This window comes from Poromitra crassiceps (genome assembly GCF_964638095.1).
Source record: "Poromitra crassiceps genome assembly, chromosome: 3".
Classification (NCBI taxonomy): domain Eukaryota; kingdom Metazoa; phylum Chordata; class Actinopteri; order Beryciformes; family Melamphaidae; genus Poromitra; species Poromitra crassiceps.
In genome coordinates, this window is record NC_139625.1 from 84,509,852 (window position 1) to 84,534,824 (window position 24,973).

The following is a 24,973-nucleotide window of genomic DNA, read 5'->3' on the forward strand; positions in this document are numbered from 1 at the left end:
AAGTAACTCCACACCAGCGGGGGGCGCCGGATGACAGACGCACCTTCAAATGAAAAACACGCAGTTTACTCTGAGCCTTGTGGACCCGTGGTGCTGAGAGGTTCTTGTAAAAAATTGATGTCGATAAAGAAGAAATGACACATTCTTTACTATTATTTTCAACCCATTGTGAGGACGTGTTTGTTTCTATGAAGTAGCTCCGTTTTGAGTGAAGCCTGCTAGGCTGCTGTGTTTCTGTCCACTGTCTGATATCCAAGCCACACACAGCCGCCTCCGCCACAGAACACGTTCCCCCGAGAACGCACACCTGAGTTGTTTGTTTGTTTGTTTGTGTATTTGGTACTGCAGTGTTTGTTTGGGGCTTGGTTGTAGTGAGTTTGTTGTTGTGCTGCAGGCTCGTCACAAGGTGTCCGCCCTGCGTCAGCAGCAGGAGGTGGAAGAGAACTGCCTGCAGCCCTCGAGGCGAGACCGGGGTCAAGCGTCAGCCACCACTGAGTTACTACGACTCAAAGATCATCTCCTCGATGTGGAGAAGAATGTACGATGTTCTGACTGATCTCATATATTTCTCCAATTTTCTCATTTATGATATATAGGCTATATCTTTAGTTATATATTTGTGTGTTTTTAAGCAGTACATGTAAATTCGACCATTCTCTCAGTATGTTCTACTGCTGCTATTTTTGCACATCCTCTCTACATGCAATTCATATATTTCCATACTTACTATACTTATACACTTAAGGTTAAATACCCTGTATTTGCTCTATGCTCATTTGTATTCTATTGTACTTTACTGTATCATATTGTCTGCTGCTAGCCTGGGTGAACCCAGCCTTCAACGTGACATCACAGACTATGTCTGTAGCTTAAGCCTTAGGTGACTGATAGCACATGGAGGTCACGTGGAGGCTGTGTTTACCCAGGCTAGTCTGCTGTCTGTAGCTTAAGCCTTAGGTGACTGACAGCACATGGAGGTCACGTGGAGGCTGTGTTTACCCAGGCTAGTCTGCTGTCTGTAGCTTAAGCCTTAGGTGACTGTTAGCACATGGAGGTCACGTGGAGGCTGTGTTTACCCATGCTAGTCTGCTGTCTGTAGCTTAAGCCTTAGGTGACTGACAGCACATGGAGGTCACGTGGAGGCTGTGTTTACCCAGGCTAGTCTGCTGTCTGTAGCTTAAGCCTTAGGTGACTGACAGCACATGGAGGTCACGTGGAGGCTGTGTTTACCCAGGCTAGTCTGCTGTCTGTAGCTTAAGCCTTAGGTGACTGACAGCACATGGAGGTCACGTGGAGGCTGTGTTTACCCAGGCTAGTCTGCTGTCTGTAGCTTAAGCCTTAGGTGAGTGTTAGCACGTGGAGGTCACGTGGAGGCTGTGTTTACCCAGGCTAGTCTGCTGTCTGTAGCTTAAGCCTTAGGTGAGTGTTAGCACGTGGAGGTCACGTGGAGGCTGTGTTTACCCAGGCTAGTCTGCTGTCTGTAGCTTAAGCCTTAGGTGACTGTTAGCACATGGAGGTCATGTGGAGGCTGTGTTTACCCAGGCTAGTCTGCTGTCTGTAGCTTAAGCCTTAGGTGACTGACAGCACATGGAGGTCACGTGGAGGCTGTGTTTACCCAGGCTAGAGGTCACGTGGAGGCTGTGTTTACCCAGGCTAGAGGTCACGTGGAGGCTGTGTTTACCCAGGCTAGAGGTCACGTGGAGGCTGTGTTTACCCAGGCTAGTCTGCTGCTGCAATGATCCAGTTTCACCCACAGTGATATTTCATGTTCATAATGAATGTCTCATCTCATCCACGCTCTATTATAGAGTTTATATTCCCTCTCAATGTTCAGTGATTGATCTGGTTTTTTGTGTTGTTTTTTGTGTTGGTTTTACCCAGAATGCCTCGCTGCAGACAGAGAGCAGTTTATTGAAGGAGCAGCTAAAACAACTGGACAACCAGAACAGTTCCCTTAACAACCAGACGGCGGCGCTGCAGCGGCACACTACGACCCTGCAAGAGCAGAACACAGCCTTACACACACAAACGGCTAAACTACAGGTACACACCATACAGACAAATGTGGGTCAAATTGTGTTTCTGGCTGAAATAACTACTAACAAACTGGACTAATTAGTAGGGATGTGCATGACTATTTCGGACAGAGATGACATTGGTGCTGCACAATTTGGGGGAAAGGTGCGATTAGCGATTATGGTGGACAATATCGCGATTTGCGATTGTGATTGCGATATAATAAACAAATGGTATGTAGGGATGTATGATAACCTTGGACAAAAATACCACGGTTTCACGGTATCACAGACTAAAATACATGAACTATATTAAAATATATTAAAACGAAATAAATAAAACAATTTGAAATAAAATGATCTTTCAAAAAAATACACAACATTTTAAGAACAGAATTCAGCATATATATTTTTTATAATAAAATCTTTACAAATTATATAGCCATGTACTCTTCACAACATCCTGTGATATCAGTCTATGTTTGAGCCTGTCCCAAACATGTAAAAAAAAAAGACACACCAGAAAAATAGAAACTGCAGCACTGTATTACAACACATAGAAGATGGCTCACACTGCAAAGTTAGTTACATGTCTGTCCAGTAATACAATGAGTAATACACCCCAGGCAGCCCCACGGAGCCATACTGCAGCTGGTGGACATAGGCTTTTAGACTGGCCGACTAGTCTAAATTTAAATTTTCTTTTAACCGTCAGGGAAATTAGTCGCTAGGAACATCCCTACTAATCAGGAATAAAACAACGTGTAATATATTGCCCTTTCTGCTGAAAGATTGTAACATTGAGTGTGTTTCAAGCCCATTGCACAGCAACCAAACATCCTCCAACAAACACAGATGTTTGCTTGGTGTGCCATGGCTGTCTGTCGTTGTTTGGACACCACTCACATTAACATTGAGTGGTGTGTTTTAGGTGGAGCACTCCACGCTCTCTTCCCAGAGTGCCTCTCTCATGGCCCAGAATGCCGTGCTGCAGGGCCAGGTGGTTGCCTTGGAGACGGAGGCGGAGTCATGGGGGCGTCAGCGTGAGGAGGCTCAACGAGGCAGACAGAGCGTGCTCAGTGACCACGAGAGGCTGCTCAGCCTGCATGAGCGGCAGGCCACAGAGTACGAGACGCTCATCAGCCAGCACGCCACGCTGAAAGGCAAGCAGAGGGGGCTAGAGAGCGAGCACAGGGCGCTGCACAGCAAGTAAGTCCACAACGCACGCGGCTAAGTCGGTCGTAACTTGACGGTCTAAGTCCGACCTAACAGTTACACCGGTTGCACCATCTAGGCTTAAGCCTTCTTCCCACTAAGACCGGGTGTAAATCTTAACGCCTAGTCACGGGCAGGCTTAAAGTAAAAATCTAGGTTTTTTCTCTACTAACAACACAACTTGAGCTACAAGCAACATGGCAAAAGTAGTTTGCTACATTTATCTTTTTTTTTTTTACATTGAGCCAACTTCACGCCAAATCAATGTTAGCTCAGTGATCAAGAAAAAAAAAGTGCTTCAACCCAAACAGTAATAAGATCACACAATAATAATGGACAAAAAATATGGAAAAAAAGTCACCAAACATAGGCTATATAGAGACAACTGGCCGTGACCCCGGTCGGTCCTCTCTATCGACTCTTCAGTGTACTGCCTCCCAGAAACAGTTTCCTTCATGGCCAGTGAAAGCCAGGTTGGTCCCGTTGCGTAGTGATGGTGTGTGTGTCTTGTTTTATTGAACAGTAACAAGCGATTTCGATCAAAATGTTCAACTAACAATGTCTTGGTAACTCCACACGACGGGTCAGGTTCTGTCTGACTGTATAATCTTACCGTTTCCATAAGGTTTTAAAAGTGGATGTGAAGCCTTCAAAGCTATCTGTGTCTGATTGTGTGTTTGTTTAACGTCGCCTCGGCATCCCGGAGGAGTGGAGCTTGCGTGTTTTTTTTTATAGTATTTATTTTTGACCAGGGAGCATTGCAGTTACACTACATTAACAAATGTAATTACTTTTTCTTTTTTCTTTTTTTACATTGGAACATCCCAACCAGCACATCTGCCCCCACCCGCCTCCCCACCACCCAATCCTACTCCCAATAAAATAAGAGTACATATAAAATGAAATAAAACTATACATCAACAACAAAAAATAAATAAGAGCAAAGGAAAGGGAGAAAAAAAACCATATCATGGTGGGAAGTAGTATAGCAGTGAAAACAGTAATAACTCAAGTCATCTGGGTCATACTGGCCTATTTAGGCCTCGTGAGGTTAGGTACAGTCTCGTGCCAGCCTGTTGTCGGTACCGTGGAACGGCTATAATAAGCAAACAAGCGATTTGCGAGTTACTTCAATGGGAAATAAATGAATGACAGAACAGATAACATTAAATATGACACAAAATGCATTTAGTGATTTTGATAGTGACAAATGAGGGGGCGGATCCAGTCAAATATGTGCCGATCCCAATCTGGGAATCCCGGATCTTGTTCCAGCAGGATCCAGCAGAAAATTAAGCCCTGGTTTTAGGAATAAACAATAAATAAATAAATAGAACATAGTTTTGTTTGAACAATCATTTTCTACATGGTGCCATGTTAAACAGAATGTAAGGTATTTAGAGAGGGAAAGACTCGTCTATGTCGTTACTGCAGTCAAACAGTCACTATCTCCAGCTCAGACAAGTTGCTGGGGTTTAGCCACTCATTTGTAAACAGCCTCTCAGAGCCAATCGGGACTCTGTTATTTCACATACCCCCAGGCTGGTCCTGCCTACATTAGTTAACCCTTTACTGTCTGTTGTGATCCCTTTTTTACGAGGATTGATGATTTATATTGAGTGGATTTTTTTTTATATATCACCCTCACCCGTGATGAATAGATTAGTCAGCTACTTTGTGGGACTAGTCCATGAATAATACAATTCAGGAGTCATGAATGCCCTATCACTCTTTCTCTCTCTCTCTCTCTCTCTCTCTCTCTCTCTCGCGCTCTCTCTCCCTCCAGGTATTGCACCTTGCTGCAGCAGAAGGAGAAGTGGGAGGAGCAGGAGGGGCGTGGTCAGAAGGAGAGGGAGGAGCTAAACCAGGAAGCCCAGAAGAATCGCCTGCTGCAGCAGGAGAACCTGCAGCTGAAGACAGAAGTAGACCGGTATACACACACACACACGCATGCACATGTGCACACACACACACACACACACACACACACACACACACACACACACACACATGCACACACACACACACACACTAGGGGTGGGATGAAAAAAATTGTGATCCTCCAGCGATACATTACCGATACACTAGTGCAAAATGGTGAGTGATAGCGTATTGTGACACACCATATCATGACATTTATCTTGAAATGTGTATTTTTTGCATTCATTCATTCATCATTCATTACTTTTTCTCTAAGCTTAATTTACACAGATTGAAAATATTTGAGTGAGGCATTATTTTGTATCCAAGACTTTAAACAGTCTTCTTCTTCTTCTTCTTCTTCTTCTTCTTCTTCTTCTTCTTCTTCTTCTTCTTCTTCTTCTTCTTCTTCTTCTTCTTCTTCTTCTTCTGTCATTATTGTTATTATGCTTGTCCTCCTGACTTCTCCCATTTCCTCACTAAGGCTGACAGACAGCCAATCGCAGCTTTTGGAGCAGTGGGAGGGGCTCCAGCAGCGGACCAATGAAATGAAGAGCTCATTAAGCTCGTCCCAGCTGGAAGTGAGTCGCGGGATGGCGCAATACGACACGCTCCTGGAGCAACACCAGGGCTTGGATCTATCTATGACCAAACTGGACAACCACTGTGAGGTAAGTGGTGTTTTGTTGTTTCCTGCAGGGGAGGGGGTGTCATTGACCTTTTTCACAGCTGCCAATTTGTGTCTAAAAGGCAGGGTAAACACAGGTGCAACCAAAACATTGAGGGTTTCCAACTTCCAATCCATTTAGGTGCTCCAGTGCTGGGGCCCTCGTTAATGTTTTGGTTGCACCTGTGTTTCCCCTGCCTTTTAGACACAAAATGACTGCTGTGAAAAGGATTGTTTTTAAGATTGCTTTTAGCTTAAGAGTATTGGATGTTGAACCCAATGTCCCAATACATTTTTGATTGTGTGCGTGTGTGTGTGTGTGTGTGTGTGTGTGTGTGTGTGTGTGTGTGTGTGTGTGTGTGTGTGTGTGTGTGTGTGTAGCTGCTGAGTCGACTGAAAGGGAACTTGGAAGAGGAAAACCACCACCTCCTGAGTCAAATCAACCTGCTCAGTCAGCAGAACCACACTCTGCTGGAGAGGAGCATGGAGAGCAAGGAGCTCTACCACCAAGAACAGAAACTATATATGTAAGTATACAATATATAGCACCAATAACAGAAACTATATATCCATTTATACAGATATAAGTTAAATCATGAAATGCTCTTTTTATTTTATTTTGAACATGTGCACATATATACAAATATCAATACAGATACAAAACATAAAAGAAATGAAAGAGAAAAGAAAAGGCTCTCCATTAATTTAGTTTCTCAGTTCTATTCTTGATTCTCCCCCAGCCCCACCCTATTCTTCTGTCAAACATTATTTTGTTGATATTGAGAGGAAAGTGCCAATTTTATTTTGCAAGTGCAAAATAGTGAATTAGAGGCGACCACACCTTGTCAAAATATGGAAGTTTGTCCATAAGAATGTACATTATTCTTTCTAAGTGGAGTGTGTTCGTAAGGTTGCTAAGCCACATCATGAGAAGCAACCTCCTTGCAGTGATGAGACTATAGGATAGATAGGAAGCATTGCTGGGCGTTGGTAAAATTTTTTGTATCATCAGACAAGAGAGCCGTTTTATAAATGTAATTATAAAACGGCTCTCTCAAATCAAGCAATCTGATTGGTTCACAGCCATTGTATAATTCCAGTAACCAAGTTCAATAACCCATGGCCATGGGTTATTGGTTGCCATGGCAACTCTCTTACTAAAAGGCAGCGCTGCGCTCGAGCCAAACAGCTTTCTCCTGATCTGCTGTATGGAGGGTCACTAGTCCTTACAATGAGTCATTATGGACGCATGATGGCGCAACTCTCTTACTAAAAGTACCTCAAAAACAAAATGGCGGAGACAGCTTTCAGATCCTTGTGAATCGATCTTCGCTTATAACTTTACTAATACTTAGCAGAAAATGATGTTTTGTACAAGAATAGACACGGGCTAATGTCTTAACCCCTCTCTCGCGCGCCCTCACTCTTAACCCCGCATTTCTAAATAAGACGTAACGTTACTTGGTGTCGGCATACGGCTCTGGTGTCGGGCTTTGCGAAAAGCTCTCAGCAAACGCCAGGATTGGCCAATGTCGACTTCAGTCTCCAGAACGATCCAATCAAATCACCCGCACGTCTATCTTCTTGCTAGAGGTCCCGCCTTACAGTAGTGTTTCAACTGACTCAGAATGACTCAGAATACCATGCCAGTCGGACTTATAGTATTATTATTATTATATTATTATACTTGGAAACCGTTTTATAAAAGCAATATAGCACTCGAGCTGCGTGGTGTTGTGGAATATATCCCGCTGATAAGCTGTTATCCCACGAGGCCGCAGGCCGAGTGGGATAACTGCTTATCAGCGGGATATATTCTCCACAACACACTTGCTCTCATGCTATATTGCTTAAGTATACAGTATATAGCACCAAGAACAGAAACTATATATGTAAGTATACAGTATATAGCACCAAGAACAGAAACTATATATGTAAGTATACAGTATATACCACCAATAACATAAACTGTTATGTAAGTATAAAGTATATACCACCAAGAACAGAAAGTATATAACTGTAATGTCTCTCTCTCTCTCCAGTGATAAGCTGAATGCTCTGCGACGCCAGAAGGAGAAACTAGAAGAGAAGATCATGGACCAGTATAAGTTCTATGACCCCACACCTAAAAAGTAACTATCTTACCATTGACTCATCTATGTATTTACATCAAATATAAAATAGCTGGATAGTACACCAGGTACCAATGTTCTGGAAAAAGCTCATAACTCGCTGACCACCCGTCGAAATGGAGCAAAAACCCATTGAGCTTGGAGATTTGGCTTTGGCTATGTTCTTGTTCTTGTTTTTTGAGTTTGGTCCATATACCTTTTGAATATTTGTTTTTCGTTTCTAGGCATGTTTATTTTTTTCTATTTTTTTCAATATTTTATTTTCAACTTTTCAGAACAATGCACAGACAAGACAAACGAACACGCTCAGACACAGGAAACAAAAAAAACATACATGTACATATATTATTGACATTCAATATTACATGATTACCAGCCGCATAAGGTGCTTGTAAGAGATATTGTTCCTGAGATCTCACACAAGGGGTCCATGAGAAACCAGCCAGGCGAGTCACCCGTCACCCCTAACCTCATCAAGGTAGGCTAGAAACTAACCTCATCAAGGTAGGGGCGGCTTTAGCTCAGGAGGTAGAGCGGGTCGGCCAATGACGCAAGGGTTGGCGGTTCGATCCCCGCTCCCTCCCAGCTGCTGTCGTTGTGTCCTTGGGCAAGACACCTAACCCTCCTTGCTCCCAATGGTGTGTAGGCACCCTGCGTGGCAGCCTGCCGCCATCGGTGTATGAATGGGTGAATGTAGACTATCTACTCATTGTAAAGCGCTTTGGATAAAAGCGCTATATAAATGCAGACCATTTACCATTTAAGGTAGGCTAGAAACTAACCTCATCAAGGTGGGCTAGAAACTAACCTCATCAAGGTGGGCTAGAAACTAACCTCATCAAGGTAGGCTAGAAACTAACCTCATCAAGGTAGGCTAGAAACTAACCTCATCAAGGTAGGCTAGAAACTAACCTCATCAAGGTGGGCTAGAAACTAACCTCATCAAGGTGGGCTAGAAACTAACCTCATCAAGGTAGGCTAGAAACTAACCTCATCAAGGTAGGCTAGAAACTAACCTCATCAAGGTAGGCTAGAAACTAACCTCATCAAGGTGGGCTAGAAACTAACCTCATCAAGGTAGGCTAGAAACTAACCTCATCAAGGTAGGCTAGAAACTAACCTCATCAAGGTAGGCTAGAAACTAACCTCATCAAGGTAGGCTAGAAACTAACCTCATCAAGGTAGGCTAGAAACTAACCTCATCAAGGTAGGCTAGAAACTAACCTCATTCAAGGTAGGCTAGAAACGGCTCCAAAAGGTTGAACACTTTTTAAGTGAATTGGTCCTCAGAAACCTAAGTTTCTCCATCCGTATAACAGAGGTCATGTCCGTCAACCACAGTTGGAAAGAAGGTGAACAGGAGGACTTCCATTCCTTCAGAATTAGTTTTTTGGCAACAGTTGTCCCCAGTGTTAGAGACTGTTACACAGCTGTAGGGAAGTTCAGAGAGTACTGCGAGCAGCCGAAGATGGCGAGTTCTGCCTCCGGCTGGTTATTTTGTAAAGCTTAGAGTACCAATCAAATATTTTGGCCCAGAATCCCGTTAGTGAAGAGCAGAACCAGAAGGCATCAGATAGTGTTCCCTCTTGACACCTGTCACATAGTGCTGAGACAGAAGGGAAGAACTTGTGTAACTTATGCTTGGAATAGTTAAGACGGTGAGCAACTTTAAATTGGATCAGCTGGTGTCTGCTGTTAACTGAGCAGAGTTCTACCACAGACAGACTCCTTTCCCATATATTTTCAGATTAATCAATACCAAGTTCCCCCTGCCACGCTTCTCTAATCCTCTCAGTAGAGGCCGTGGTGCAGTTGTCAAACAGACATACAAATCTAGAGATAAGATGCTTGGAGTGAGGAGGGTTCTAGGCATGTTTATGTTGCATGTTTTATTTTTTCAGTCCCTCTCTGTAAAGCACTGTGCCTGGGAAAGTGTGTTTATACATATTGTAGTAAAAAGACTTTTACAGATTAAACATGCATCTTCCGGTTAACAAAACAAATTTAGACCGAGTTTTATTTGCTGATTGCCAACCTAGAAAGGAAAAAGGAATATCCAAAAGTGTTATGGTCACTGTGACACATTGTTTGTTTACTGTTGCCATGGTGTTCAGCACCACAGACAGCGTACAAGCACTCCGCATAGAAAAGCTGTGCGGGTATTTAGCTCGCCCACTGGCCAAAAGGGGATGTGGCTAATCACAAAAATGTGCCTTACTTCCGAACGGATTGACCTAACTCGAAAGGTTGGCGGAGGTATGCACCCTACCCTCTAGTTGATCAATGTTAGGTATAGGCACATCCATAACGTCAATCCTGCCAGCAATTACATCATGTCCCCCTTCCCCTTCTTTTGCTCACCACCCCCTGTCCAGAATATGTCCCCGCAGCTGTATGGATCTGACTTTTAATAAACGGCCAATATGGGCCCAATATATCGATCAAAGCATGGTTGATTATATAACCGATATACATGATTATTTATGACGGATATGTATGCTTCTCTGTAACCACAGGAGGAGTCAGTGGTCCGGAGCCAAAGCTCTGGTCAAGCTGATCAAACCACGGAAGGAGAGCAGCAGGGAGAGAGGGGCCGACCGGGACAAGGAGGGGGGCAAAGAGAGAGGGGCCGACCGGGACAAGGAGGGGGGCAAAGAGAGAGGGGCCGACCGGGACAAGGAGGGTGACAAAGAACGGCAGAGAGCCAAGAGCGCCCCCGACCTGCCGCTCCCCGCCCTGCCGCTCCCCGCCCTGCCCCCCCTCCTCACCCCCACCGCCCTGCCACCCCTCCTCCCCCCCACCGCCCCGCCCCCACTCCCCCCGCCCCGGACGGGATGTGACATGTCGGACAATGGCCACGCCCACAGCAACCACACCAACAACCACACCAGTGCCACCAGCCCCAGCCTCGGGCCCCAGTCTCCAGCGCTCACGCCCGTCACCCGAGGTAAACACACAAGTGACACACAAACACACACACACACACACACACACACACGCACGAACGACACACACACACAATCAGCATTTTTACAGCTGGGCTTACCAGCCAATGGTACATGCTTGAAACACTGGATCAAAGGAGCTATTCATTTTAAACCAGCTGCAGGGTTCAACCAATATGGGCGTATGAAATCGGATATGTCATGATGCCATTGTTCTTTATATTTGACCATTTTCATGACAGTCAAAAGAAAAAGAAAAAAATAATTGTTTCCTGTTTGCATATTAGACAGGAGTTTCAATGATTCTCTCCATCTACCCCAGTAACAATTCCAGATAGACTGACCTGCTGTATTCTGAGTTCACTTGATCCCTATTCAGATTGGATTATTTTTTTACAGGGGAAGGTGTGGTAATGTACTTACAGCAGTGTAACAACACTGTTTTAATGAACCCATTTGAATGCTGTGGTTGTCACCAGACTGTTTTATCCAAAAAGGCTTCTGAGGACCTGGCTTATGGGATATGTTGGCCTGCAAGATGACCTAGAAGACTATTATCTCTACACTATTTGTGAAACACAATGGGGTGGGCAAAAAGGACGTGCCCAATGTGCCTGGCATGGGCCGCCACATTGCCGTACAATTACGTAAATCGTCATTTCAATGTGTAATGTAGTTTTATTTTTGTTTAAATGGATTTTTATCAAATTCATATTGAAAAAGTATCGTTCAGGAACCGGTATCAAAGTCAAAGTATTGTATCGGTATCGTTTTTTGTTTTTTTTACGATACCCAGCTCTACCTGGGACACATCTTCAGTGATGTTTCCTGAGGTCACCGGGTGTTTCGGGTGTTTCAGCAATCATACACACCTTCACACACACACACACACACACGCACACGCACACATGCGCACACACACGTGCACGACACAGACCCACACACACACACACGCACGACACACACACACACACACACACATACCCACATGCACGACACACACACACACACACACACACACACAGACACACACACTTGACCTCCACGCCAGATTTCAGCCTCCTAGGGTGAAAACTGTGTCCGCTAAAGCGCAGTGAACTTTTTGTGGACCGACCGACCGACCAACCGACAGAGTGACTTATAGAGCTGCTGGTCGCAGATCAAAAGAAAAGAAAAGCGGTACTCTTTAGTTTCACACTCATAGAAACCCTTAAAGCCATGTCAGCTTTTAGACTGTTGGTGAACATCAATGTGGGGCTTTTGTTGGCCTGTCAGTATGTTTGGAAATCATCACAAGCCCTCTTAGTGGTCACTGCTGCGTACGGAGCAATCAGTCATCCTGGACAGCTAGCTGCTAGCGGGATGAGGAATGCTAGCAGGCGATTCATCTGAACAGGCATTCCTGCTAGATTACAGTCGGTGCTCAGCGTCAACACGTCAGATGCACTGACGACCAAAACATGACAGAGTGTTTTGTTTAGATCAGGGGTGCCCAAATTCTTTAAAGCAGTAGAGAAGGAGCCAGCACTCGAAGATGTCCTTTTGAGGGTTTTTATTCCTGTTTCAAAGTACAACGTACGCGTTTCAGCACGTAGCCTTCGTCAGCGTTGTGCTGTATCAGGCGGAAAAGGGCGTATAAATACACGATATACTGAAACGCGTACGTTGTACTTTGAAACGGGAATAAAAACCCTCAAAAGGACATCTTCGAGTCCTGGAACTTTTTGTATCCGGTGAGTGTGCGGGCTGATAACTCCCCAGCTATATCTGCTTTGTGCCCAAATTCTTTCCCATGAAGGGCCAAAACTCAATCTGGGTGGAGGGCCGAGGGCCAAAAATAAACGTTGTGGAATTACATTGAAATGTATTGTGTTTTATAGAAAATTAACATTCTAAATCTAAAATAACATTTCAATATAATAATCTGCTTTTTATCTGTTTGGTAATTGTAATAATTTGCATTGGTTATATATATTTTAAAAAACATCTGCATTTGTGGGGAGCTTAAACATTTAATCAGTAAACACCCAGTTAAAAACAGTTGTATTTTCCACCTTTGTAATCAAGAGAGAAATTTGACTTAATTGACAACTTGAAAAATCCTCCAGGTACTTTGAAAATCAGCTTTATTGTCCATCTTTTGTAAACAATTTGCCATGACAATTTGCAGGGATGCAATCTCAGGAGTGAACACAGTATCCGCAGCCACATTCAGACACTGTTTCACAAAGTCAGTCACCACATGAAAAAGCTCGTCCACCCTTTGCAATCAGTGCAGATATCTGATAACTTGCCCGAGTTGCATTCTGGATTAAAAAAAATCGGGGGTGGGGGGGGGCGGCTCAAAACTTTGAGATGGTAGTTTTGCTTGAATGAAGTATCAGAGAGTCTAATAATTGATATCATTGACTATAGGGCTGGGCGATAATTCAACATTAGTTTATCGTCTTTCACTGGGATTGTATCATGATGATATGGTGACACACAATTCTAATTTCTAAATTGATGATAACGAGCAAATTTGACTCGCTTTACTTGACAAAATTAAGACATTTTTAAGGAATATTATTTCAATATTTCTATTTTGCTTGACATCACACCTAACATTACCATTCAGTTCAATGGGATTTAACAAGTTTTTGCGTATGTGAGCCATATATACAGTATATATATCGATCATGAAAAGAAATCTTTGTGATTATCATGATATTGATTTCAACCCTATTGTCCAACCCTACATTGACTAAATAATAACTGCTCAGTCATCAGTCATTGCTCAATTTATAATACAGCTATAGTCTATACAAATGCAATCTATTTATATAAATGGCTTTTGGAAACACTGGTGGCAAAAAGCATGGTAACTAAATATGTAAACTGGGTCCGTCATGTGACACACAAGTTGGATTTCCATCCAAAGGTATCGCAAATTTTAATCGAACTTTCAGAAAGTCGGCAAAAGAAAATGCGAAATAATGCGCATTTCTGCTATTATGGAGTAATTATGGAGTGTCTGATGGAATTATAGAGCTGTCAATCACCTGGTGTTTGAGGCTGTCTGCCTCTGCTGATCTGCTGCTAGACCCGATACATGCGTTGATTACCAGGTGCCATTCTTCAACTGCAGGCATAACGTTATAATCCCCCAAGCAATTCTAGAAGTGAGTTGCATTCAAATGAATCCCAGTCTTCTGTTTAAACACACCACGGCGGTCAAAAAATGTTACTGCTTGTTTACCATTATTTACCATACAAACGTAGCCCTTTAGTGTGGTTAGTGTGGACGACGGAAGATTTGCTTAATGTGTTTCTACTGCATTTATCACATTTACCTTTTATCAATATACGCCAACTCTTCCACCTCCCCAGACGTGAAAATTATTTTGCGATATTTGGAAGTTTTTTCGAACTTTTGCAGCGTTTCCACTCAGGTTTTTTATACGCAAATTGAAATGAGCGAAATGTGCAGAGATCAAAGGTCAAAACATGTGACAAGCTTCCACCTCCTCTGTGCGTCTCTGTCAGCTCTACTATGGCTGTCTAATGCATGCCTTTCAAAGCTCTATCTATCCTAGTGAGAGAAACGGGTTCTAATGCATGGTGTGACTGTTTTCTGTTGGGTTTCTATCACATGTTTCTACACTTAGGACACTCTTAGAACACACCATACGCCAATCCTACGCTGAAGCAACGCTGAAGCAGCGCAGCACGGAGGCAGCTTCATTTCAGCGTCCTTGTTAACAGGCGAGACCGATCACACCAGCCTCAGCGCTTTGCCTCGCCTCGCCACACTGAAGCCACGCTGCACGCGTGCTGCAGCGATAGTTTCAGCTTCTGGTCTATTTTTCAAGCGCGAGCAGCCAGACATGAAGTCAATGCAAGTTGTGAGCGGAGGCAAGGCAGCACCGGGCAAAACAGAGCGAGGCGTGAAGCAAAACAGAGTGATTCTGGTGTGAATGCAAGGCTCCTGCTGGAAACCTCCGTGCAGCGCTGCTTCAGCGATGCTTGTGGTGTGAACCAAGTGTTACTCACAAAGGGCTGGGTTCAATTCACTAGCTCAACTAAGGAAGAGGCATTTCTTCTCCAAACTCTTAGACATGGTGGACTATATATATATATATATATATATATATATATATTCATATTATACATATTCATATCTATAGTACATATATCATTCAGCATGAGACTGTTTCGGCCGATTCAAGAGATTGAGTTGAGGATTGAAAATTGACTGAATCCTTCAAGGTGAGGTCAGTAAAGTAAATGTCTTTAGGCCTCTCACAATAACTATGGTTGTTTGGTGGATACACAGTGGGGGGGGGGGGGGGGGGGTAAAAAGGACAAAGTAAACATGAATAACAAACGCACCCACTTGGCGTGAGGCACAGAAAGTGGAAACCACTGTATTGTCACAGAAATAATTTTGATCAACACTATTTCTCATTTTTGCCACTGATACAGTATGATGATAATACAAGTACAGTACACCCTTTCAAATACAAATTCACTTTTAATTCTTAACCGCTGTAGAATTCTAGATTGTTGTTGCAGTTCACTGTGAATTCTCACTAAAATTGGCATTTTCTTGCTTGTTCCAAAGAAACAGCTGCAGTATTCACCTTATGTAGCCCCGCCCACTTGACCCATTGTATCAGGACTTCCTGTTCAAAAGGCCGGCGGTTTTACCTCCTCAAACTAGTCTGACTCACCTGGTCAAACCTAGGTCAACTCACATGAGTCAGACTAGGTTTATGGGTCACAGGAAGTGTAAATACAATCGGAACTTCCGATTGTATTTACACTTCCTGTTAGTCTCTCAAGCCAGACGGTCTATTCTGCATAAGGTGAATACTGTATCTAAGAAAACCTAAATGTCTTCTTCTGTGGTGGACGTGAAGATATTTATGCTGGATTTTTACCTCCACATCTTTCCTGGTGCAGCTTTAAACTATATGCCATCGATTGAATTCAGAGTGAATTGAGTCCAGTCCTGATTGTAATGCATGATTTGACTTGATGATTTCTAGTTCTATTCTAACGACTTGATTCTATTGCATGGTATCTGTTACTTTGATGTTCTGCTAATCACATTCTTAATATCTTCATAACCACTCGTGTTCTTTCATTTACTCATAGTCTCCATCCTTCTCTCTACCCTTCTCCATCTCTCTCTATATTTCTCCTCATGTTGTCCTCCCATCTCTCTCTCTCTCTCTGTCTCTCTCTGTCTCTCTCTCCCAGCTCCTCCCGCTCCCAAGCGCTTTTGTTTTCTCCGCAGTAAAAGCCAAGACAAGCTCCTCCTCCTCCCCTCCTCTCCCTCCCCCCAGCCCTCCGCTCGGCCCCCCCTCTCTCTCGGCAGGCGGCTGAGGTTCTGGTCGTCCTCTGACATCCCGGCTGACGCCAGCGCTAGCCAGCCAATCACAGCCAACGGGCTGTTCTAATGTCACCCTCCTCTTCCTCACCATCACCATCGTCACATCAACCATCGTCATCTTCATCGCCTTCATCATCTTCATTATTGTCACACCTCACCCCCGTATTTTCAGTAACATTGCTGCTGTGACATACGTGACAAAGACACACACACACACACACACACACACACACACACACACACACATATATTCCACATGCACGTATTAACATATTTACACACACACACACACACACTCCACAAGCATGCTGATGCAGGCAAACAAGCATACATACACAAAACACACACAGACACGCACACAAATCAAACACAGTGCATGTTGCAGTTGTGAGCCAGCCATCATTAGAGATCCTTACAGTAAGTTGTGTGTGTGTGTGTGTGTGTGTGTGTGTGCGTGCGTGCGTGCGTGTGTGCGTGCGTGTGTGCACACATGTGCGTGAGTGTGCACGTGCAGGTGGATGTACACACATTCTTGCGCTTGCCAGTACACAAGGCTCGCCTGCATCTGTGCGCATATCCTTGAACTGTCTGTGTGCATGATTGATATGGGTGTCAATAATATCAGAGTGTGTGTGTGTGTGTGTGTGTGTGTGTGTGTGTCCCTGCCCGCCCGGACAGCTCTTCCCTTCAAACAACCCAGAGCAGAGACTAGCCATGTGTCTGAGCTCAAATAATATCAAAAGTAATAACTGAAATAAGTACAGTTTGAACTCAGTGCTCAAACACATTTGGTGAGCTGAGCACCGGTTGGTTCAGAATGTGTGATTGGGATAATAGAGCTTATTATAATAATAATAATAATAATAATACATTTATCTTATAGCGCTTTTCTAAATACTCAAAGTCGCTTTACAGAAAACACAGAAATAAATACTTTAATTTGGAAACATTCATGAAAGGTGGGGACAGTAGGTAGAGTGGAGTGAGGTTAGGAGGAGAAGGCGAGGTTGAAGAGGTGGGTCTTGAGGGCCTGTTTGAAGGATGTTATGGACTGAGATTGACGGATGTGGCTGGGGAGAGTGTTCCAGAGGGTGGGTGCGGCAACTGAGAACGCCCTGTCGCCCCAGGTCCGGAGCTTGGTCCTGGGGATCGTCAAGCAGTTGGTGTCTCCGGACCTGAGGCTGCGGGTAGGGACGTGGCGGGGGAGGAGATCAGAGAGGTAGGGGGGGGCCAGGTTGTTGAGGGCTTTGTAGGTGACGAGTAGATTATATGTATATGTATATTATATGTATATTGACCTGCAGAAACCATTCACATGTCGCTGCTGCATATTGTTGACAATCAGCCAAAGAAGGTTGAAAATGAGTTTTGCAGCTATTTTGAGATTTTGACTGATTTGGTTACTTTCATCTCCATGGTACTGTACGTCATGATGGTGAATAATTATTTTCATAAAACAGAAGGAAAGTATTGTTATGGTTTTGGTGGAGTGCCCCTGTAGAATATACCACATTGTGGAATGTTTAAAGCTATTTCTCCTCACATTTGTACTTTTGGACACATACAGTAACAGATTAGAGATGCATGGGCCACAGTAATAACCGTGCTGATACCTTGCTGTGTACCTGTGTACCTCGATCTATCATTAATGAGGAAATTGTATACAACCCTTGTATCTGGTTAAGGACGGATTCCGTCCTATGATAAATTTGTATATAGATAAATTAGAGGTGTGGAATTAGATATTTGTGAAAAGTACATGACATCAAATTTGATGTCATCGTTTTCCCATTGGTTTCCATGTTAAGATTTTTGACTTTTTATGCCTCCGCCGGCGAAGCCAGGCCGAAGGCATTATGGATCCGGGTTGTCCGTCCGTACTGTACGTACGGCCGGCCGTCCGTACGGATGTCCGTCCGTACGGATGTTTGTTAACGCCATATCTGAGGAACGCCTTGACGGAATTTCATCAGATTCGCCTTAAACATTCACTTAGGCTCAAGGATGATCTGATTAGATTTTGGTGGTCCAAGGTCAAAGGTCAAGGTCACTGTGACCTCTCGAACGCCATTTTCAAGCTTGTTAACGCGATATCTGAGGAACAACTTGACGAAATTTCATCAGATTCGCCTTAAACATTCACTTAGGCTCAAGGATGATCTGATTAGATTTTGGTGGTCCAAGGTCAAAGGTCAAGGTCACTGTGACCTCTCGAACGCCATTTTCAAGCTTGTTAACGCGATATCTGAGGAACAACTTGACGAAATTTCATCAGATTCGCCTTAAACATTCACTTAGGCCCAAGGATGATCTGATTACATTTTGGTGGTCCAAGGTCAAAGGTCAAGGTCACTGTGACCTCTCAAACGCCATTTTCCTGCTTGTTAATGCGATATCTCACGAATGCCTTGACGGAATTTCATCAAATTTGCTTCAAACATCGCCTTAGACTCAAGGATGATCTGATTAGAGTTTGGTGGTCAAAGGTCAAAGGTCAAGGTGAGCTCTCAAACGCCATTTTCAAGCTTGTTAACGCGATATCTCAGGAATGCCTTGACGCAATTTAATCTAACTTGTCTCAAACATCGACTTCGACTCAAGGATGAACTGATTACATTTTGGTGGTCAAAGGTCAAGGTCACTGTGACCTCTCACACACCCAATTTCCAAGCTCTGTAACGCAACATCACAGGAGCGCCTTGACGGAATTTCTTCCAATTTGCCTCAAATGGCGATTTGGACTCAAGAATTAACTAATGGCGGAGGCATAAGTCCGCGTTGCGGTCGTTCTAGTTTAGGCTAGGGCCTAGATTTGAGGCCCATGCAGGGCTCTATTTTAAGCCTCATTTTTCGTCTGGCACTTTATTAGCCGACTATGTATCACGGAAAGAACCCGAAAGGACCAAGGCAGTGGTAAACAACATCCATGTGGTAAACGGGGAGCGATATTTCCCCCCCATGATGGCGAAGGCTTTCATGATGGCGAAGGCTTTCATGCGGCGTCGCAGTGTTGCTACATGACAAACATTTGTGGGAAGGAAGGGGGGGGGGGGGCACATTGAAGGGGCAATAGAACAATCAGGGAGGGAGAGGATGATGACGTGCTGACCATGGCTATATACTGTATACTGCCACGTCATAGGCTCAGCAGCGACGTCATAACGGACGTCATATTGACAGAAGCTGATTGGCTATTGAGGATGGGGTGATGAGTCACGAGACACACGTCATGACAGACGTCACACTTGACTTATGCTGAGAGCTGATGACTATTGTGATATGAGGTAACCTGACTGGTTCTCATCTTGAAACTAGGTCAAGACCAACATGACTGAGGACATTGAAGCAATATGGCTTCAGGTGCAACTGCCACACTTAAAACCATTTCTGGTCGGATGTTGTTATAGGCCTCCTAGTTCCAACATACAGTACTTAAAGTCGTACCTGGGTATTCCGTGAACCTATTTAATAATGTATGCCAAAAGAAAATCACAAAAATCTAATTTCTTTAGTTTTTCACACTTTTTCACATCAAAAGTTCATTTTCCAAGATTTCATAACAGTAGTAGATTACTGTCTTGTTTGCTGACGTCACATAGTGCTATCAAATTTCTACCCCATTCCAACCAATCATATCACGACATGGCAGCTGTCAATCAAATCTTCATTTCAGGATCATTTTCTCTTCCAAATGAAGGAGAAAATGGCACCTAGTGCCTGTCATCTGGCAGAATTTCTAGCCCATAAACTAACTACTAACTTGGCCAATTGTATGTAACATACAAAATAAAGCAAACGGTGATGTCTAAGAATGCAAAGAAATGTAACTGGCTCGTTAAACTCGAATCCCAGGAATATTGTATTTACCGCAATAGCGTAAGTGGCGCGTGCCTCAGAGAGCAGCCTGGTTGTCAGGGGTCGCCCCTCGGAGATTCCAGGCGGGCGGGCAGCACCCATGCATCGGATTGTCTGCTCCATTCCACACAGAAGCCACTGGCTGGCTGGTACTCGTCGGTGGATCCCACTCGCGTAGCACAACATCACGCTGAATCCCACTCGATTCGGGGGCGGAACACGCCAGGATTGGCCAATGCCAAAGCCAGTCCCCAGAATTGTCAAATCAAATCATCGACACGCTATATGGTCCGCCTCTCAACCCTGTCATCAAGACGAGATCTGTTTTCAGCCTCTGAAACGTCTCCGACCCTCGTGCTACTTGCGCTACTTGGGTTCATTTCGACTTTAAAATGGTTTGTATATGTTCACTGGAGCTTAGTGCCATCTAGTGGGCGGCTTTCCGCGGCTTTTCTTGTCATAGCATTCCGACGTCGCATAGATCCACCGACGCAAGATGGTTTGACATGCTAGACAGTGCTACCGATGAAAATAGAGAGTTGTACCTTCTTGGGGATTTTAATATTGAATTGATTGGTTTTCTGATGATTGCTCTCTGAGAAATAGGCTCGGATCCATCGCTGATACCTGTGGATTATCTCAATTAATGTTCCAACCTTGTCTGTCTGTCTGCCTGCCTGCTTGTCTGTCTGTTTGTCTGTCTGCCTGCTTGTCTGTCTGTCTCTCTGTCTGTCTGTCTGTCCGTCTGTCTGTCTGTCTCTCTGTCTGTCTGTCTCTCTGTCCGTCTGCTTGTCTGTCTGTCTGCCTGCCTGCTTGTCTGTCTGTCTGTCTGCCTGCTTGTCTGTCTGCCTGCCTGCTTGTCTGTCTGTCTGTCTGCCTGCTTGTCTGCCTGCTTGTCTGTCTGTCTGTCTCTCTGTCTGTCTGTCTCTCTGTCTGTCTGTCTCTCTGTCCGTCTGCTTGTCTGTCTGTCTGTCTGTCTGCCTGCCTGCTTGTCTGTCTGCCTGCTTGTCTGTCTGTCTGCCTGCCTGCTTGTCTGTCTGTCTGTCTGTCTGCCTGCCTGCTTGTCTGCCTGCTTGTCTGTCTGTCTGTCTGCGTGCCTGCTTGTCTGTCTGTCTGCCTGCCTGCCTGTCTGTCTGTCTGTCTGTCTGTCTGCCTGCCTGTCTGCTTGCCTGTCTGTCTGTCTGTCTGTCTGTCTGCCTGTCTGTCTGCCTGTCCGTCTGCTTGTCTGTCTGTCTGTCTGCCTGCCTGCTTGTCTGCCTGCTTGTCTGTCTGCCTGAATGAATAAATGAAATCATAATGTTGTGCTTGGCTTTCTTACACTGACTGACTAACCGCACACAAACAAAGCCACCCTTGCGTCCCTGTGTTTACCCCTCTTGCACGCTCGCAGCGCTGTCACTTCCTGCTTTTTGTGGTCTGTCTGTTTGATGGTCGCCATGGCAACCATCCAAAATGGCTCCTAACCACATTGTGCTCGGCAGGTCTGACGGACAGGGGGCGTGGCCTGTACCATAGCAGTACTCCAGGAGGCAGCAATGAGAGTGTCAATGGAGAGGAGGGACATGGACAAGGTAATTAAGACTTTATGGGTTAATTAAGCCGAGTCATTGGTACTGTATAATTACTGGAAACACATCTGACCATTGCTGAGTGAGTCTTTACTGCACGTTCTATTGTTGTTGGGTCAGATTTGGTGGGAAATCTGCTAGTGCTGGAACAGGAGCTTTATAAAGAGCCAAAGTCACGCCCTCTTCCGGGTCAGGCATACAAACCAAGGGATTTCATCCGCCGTTTTTTTCCATAGATGTTTCGTAACATGCTTAGAAAACTTGTTTTACTTGGTCAAACCAAGCAATTCAGCTTTATTTAGAATCAGGGGAGACCATATAACATTTCACTTCTAAACATAATGTCTGTAATGCTGTAGTTTGGGACCCAATGCAGAGACGACAGACACAGGAGGAATGTTGTCTTTTTACTGGACTTCTTAAAAACACACACACACACACACACACGCACACACACACACACACACACACACACACACACACACACACAATAACAAAACCTACTGCTGAGACAGGGCAGGGACAAAACTATAACAGCTATAGTTGGTCGGCAGAGATCTGACATGGTTTAACTAAATAAACAGTCTTCAAAAGGCAAAAGCTCACAGAGGAGACAGGCGAAAGCACGGAGAAATCCAGGAGCTTGAGCTGCGTGGAGGCGAGTCAAGATTCAGCCTGGTGGTCTGAAAGCGCACACACAGTTGTATAGACTGCCACACAGGTGCAAAAGCTCAGGAACACTCACACAGAGGAGAAATCCAGGAGCTTGAGCTGCGTGGAGGTGAGTCAAGATTCAGCCTGGTGGTCTGAAAGCGCACACACAGTTGTATAGACTGCCACACAGGTGCAAAAGCTCAGGAACACTCACACAGAGGAGAAATCCAGGAGCTTGAGCTGCGTGGAGGCGAGTCAAGATTCAGCCTGGTGGTCTGAAAGCGCACACACAGTTGTATAGACTGCCACACAGGTGCAAAAGCTCAGGAACACTCACACAGAGGAGAAATCCAGGAGCTTGAGCTGCGTGGAGGCGAGTCAAGATTCAGCCTGGTGGTCTGAAAGCGCACACACAGTTGTATAGACTGCCACACAGGTGCAAAAGCTCAGGAACACTCACACAGAGGAGAAATCCAGGAGCTTGAGCTGCGTGGAGGCGAGTCAAGATTCAGCCTGGTGGTCTGAAAGCGCACACACAGTTGTATAGACTGCCACACAGGTGCAAAAGCTCAGGAACACTCACACAGAGGAGAAATCCAGGAGCTTGAGCTGCGTGGAGGCGAGTCAAGATTCAGCCTGGTGGTCTGAAAGTGCACACACAATTGTATAGACTGCCACACAGGTGCACGGAATCACAGTGGAGATTCTGATAGATTAGGACGGATCTCCTATAGACGCTTTCACCTATTTCCTGTCAGCTATTGGATTAGCAAACACTGCAACAGAACGGATGCTAGGGGCAATTTAGAGTGTTTATGTTGTCAACTTCACACCGTCTATACCTCTATATACCTATCTATACCTCTTCAGCTTGAATTCTACCTCTGGCAGGGAAATGAGAGACACACCGTCTATACCTCTTCAGCTTGAATTCTACCTCTGGCAGGGAAATGAGAGACACACCGTCTATACCTCTTCAGCTTGAATTCTACCTCTGGCAGGGAAATGAGAGACACACCGTCTATACCTCTTAAGCTTGAATTCTACCTCTGGCATGGAAATGAGAGACACACCGTCTATACCTCTTAAGCTTGAATTCTACCTCTGGCATGGAAATGAGAGACACACCGTCTATACCTCTTCAGCTTGAATTCTACCTCTGGCAGGGAAATGAGAGACACACCGTCTATACCTCTTCAGCTTGAATTCTACCTCTGGCAGGGAAATGAGAGACACACCGTCTATACCTCTTCAGCTTGAATTCTACCTCTGGCATGGAAATGAGAGACACGGAATCCTGATGAGAAAACATTTTGAGCTTTTATACTCTGGGCGGGTTTCTGCTTGTGGAAGTGAGCATTATTTTTCAAAAACCCACTTTGTCCACCCAGCCACGTCCGCGTAGTTATTAGATTTGGGGTGAATGTGTATGTATGTACCGTAAATTCCGGACTATAAGCCGCACCTTTTTTCCCGTTTTTTGGCCTTTTTTGGCCCCTGCGGCTTATCTATGGATTTTTTCAAAAAAAAAAAAAAAAAAAAAAAGAAAATCTCTCTTTTTTAGCACTCTTTCTAACTATAAATCCTATATAACTATAATAATTTTTTTTTAATTTCCTCTCTTGCCCTCTTTTCACCACACTGTATGACACTGTATGACACTGTGTGCACTGTAAAAAACAACACAGGTGGTGTTGTGTTATGTTGTTTTGTTGAAATGTTAATAAATGGGAGCTTCCTCAAACAGCCATCTCTTTCCCGACAATCCCCTCTGTGCATGAACCCTTACATATGGTAATTAAACATTAAAACACAAAAAAAATAAAATAAAAAAATAAATAAAATACCATTAAAACACCCGCGGCTTATAGTCCGGTGCGGCTTATATAAGAAAAAAATAGTCAACTTTGCAGGTGCGGCTTATACACCGGTGCGGCTTATAGTCCGGACTTTACGGTATGTATGTATGTATGTATGTATGTATATGTATGTATGTATGTATGTATGTATGTATGTATGTATGTGTATGTATGTATGTATGTATGTATGAATGTGTATGTATGTATGTATGTATGTATGTATGTATGTGTATGTATGTATGTATGTATGTATGTATGTATGTATGTATGTATGAATGTGTATGTATGTATGTATGTATGTATGTATGTATGTGTATGTATGTATGTACTGTATGTGTGTATGTATGGCACGGCCAGCCGAAACCCCGCCTCACGGGAGCCTTGTGGAGGGGCGTGTCTGCTGATTTGACGCCACTTGGCCGCACGGACACCCGCGGTCCTTGCGGATGCGTTGGGTATAATTCAAGCTTAAGCCGTTACAGAATCACTGTAAACCACGGCCTCTTAGGGCTTATTGCTTCATTTGAAACCTATCTTATTTCCTGTCAGTTATTTTTATTAGCAAGCACTGCAACAGGAAGTGAGCTAGGGGCAATTTAGAATGTTTATGTTGTCAAGTTAAAGCCGTCTATAGGCCGTCTGCTCCCGCCGGCACGAGCCAAGCGCTGTAGCGGGAAGAACGGCTGATACCTTGGACAGCAGGGGGGCCTCTGTGTTCTGGAGCTCTGCCACGTTCAGCACCTCGGACAGCTCCCCTGCCACTGAC

General features: G+C 44.4%; 1 protein-coding gene across 1 annotated transcript in view; it reads left to right on the forward strand.

Annotated features, from left to right (window-relative positions):
* ccdc88c (coiled-coil domain containing 88C) overlaps positions 1 to 24,973 on the forward strand; it is a gene marked incomplete at its 5' end in the record, with an annotated part of 110,420 nt that overhangs the window by 66,873 nt on the left and 18,574 nt on the right. The window contains 9 exons of the mRNA XM_083633190.1: positions 395 to 538; positions 1,882 to 2,043; positions 2,947 to 3,224; positions 5,017 to 5,160; positions 5,635 to 5,821; positions 6,199 to 6,344; positions 7,860 to 7,949; positions 10,466 to 10,896; positions 21,608 to 21,697. Of these exons, the coding sequence (XP_083489316.1) occupies positions 395 to 538; positions 1,882 to 2,043; positions 2,947 to 3,224; positions 5,017 to 5,160; positions 5,635 to 5,821; positions 6,199 to 6,344; positions 7,860 to 7,949; positions 10,466 to 10,896; positions 21,608 to 21,697 (1,672 nt within the window). The remainder of the gene's footprint in view (positions 1 to 394; positions 539 to 1,881; positions 2,044 to 2,946; positions 3,225 to 5,016; positions 5,161 to 5,634; positions 5,822 to 6,198; positions 6,345 to 7,859; positions 7,950 to 10,465; positions 10,897 to 21,607; positions 21,698 to 24,973) is intronic.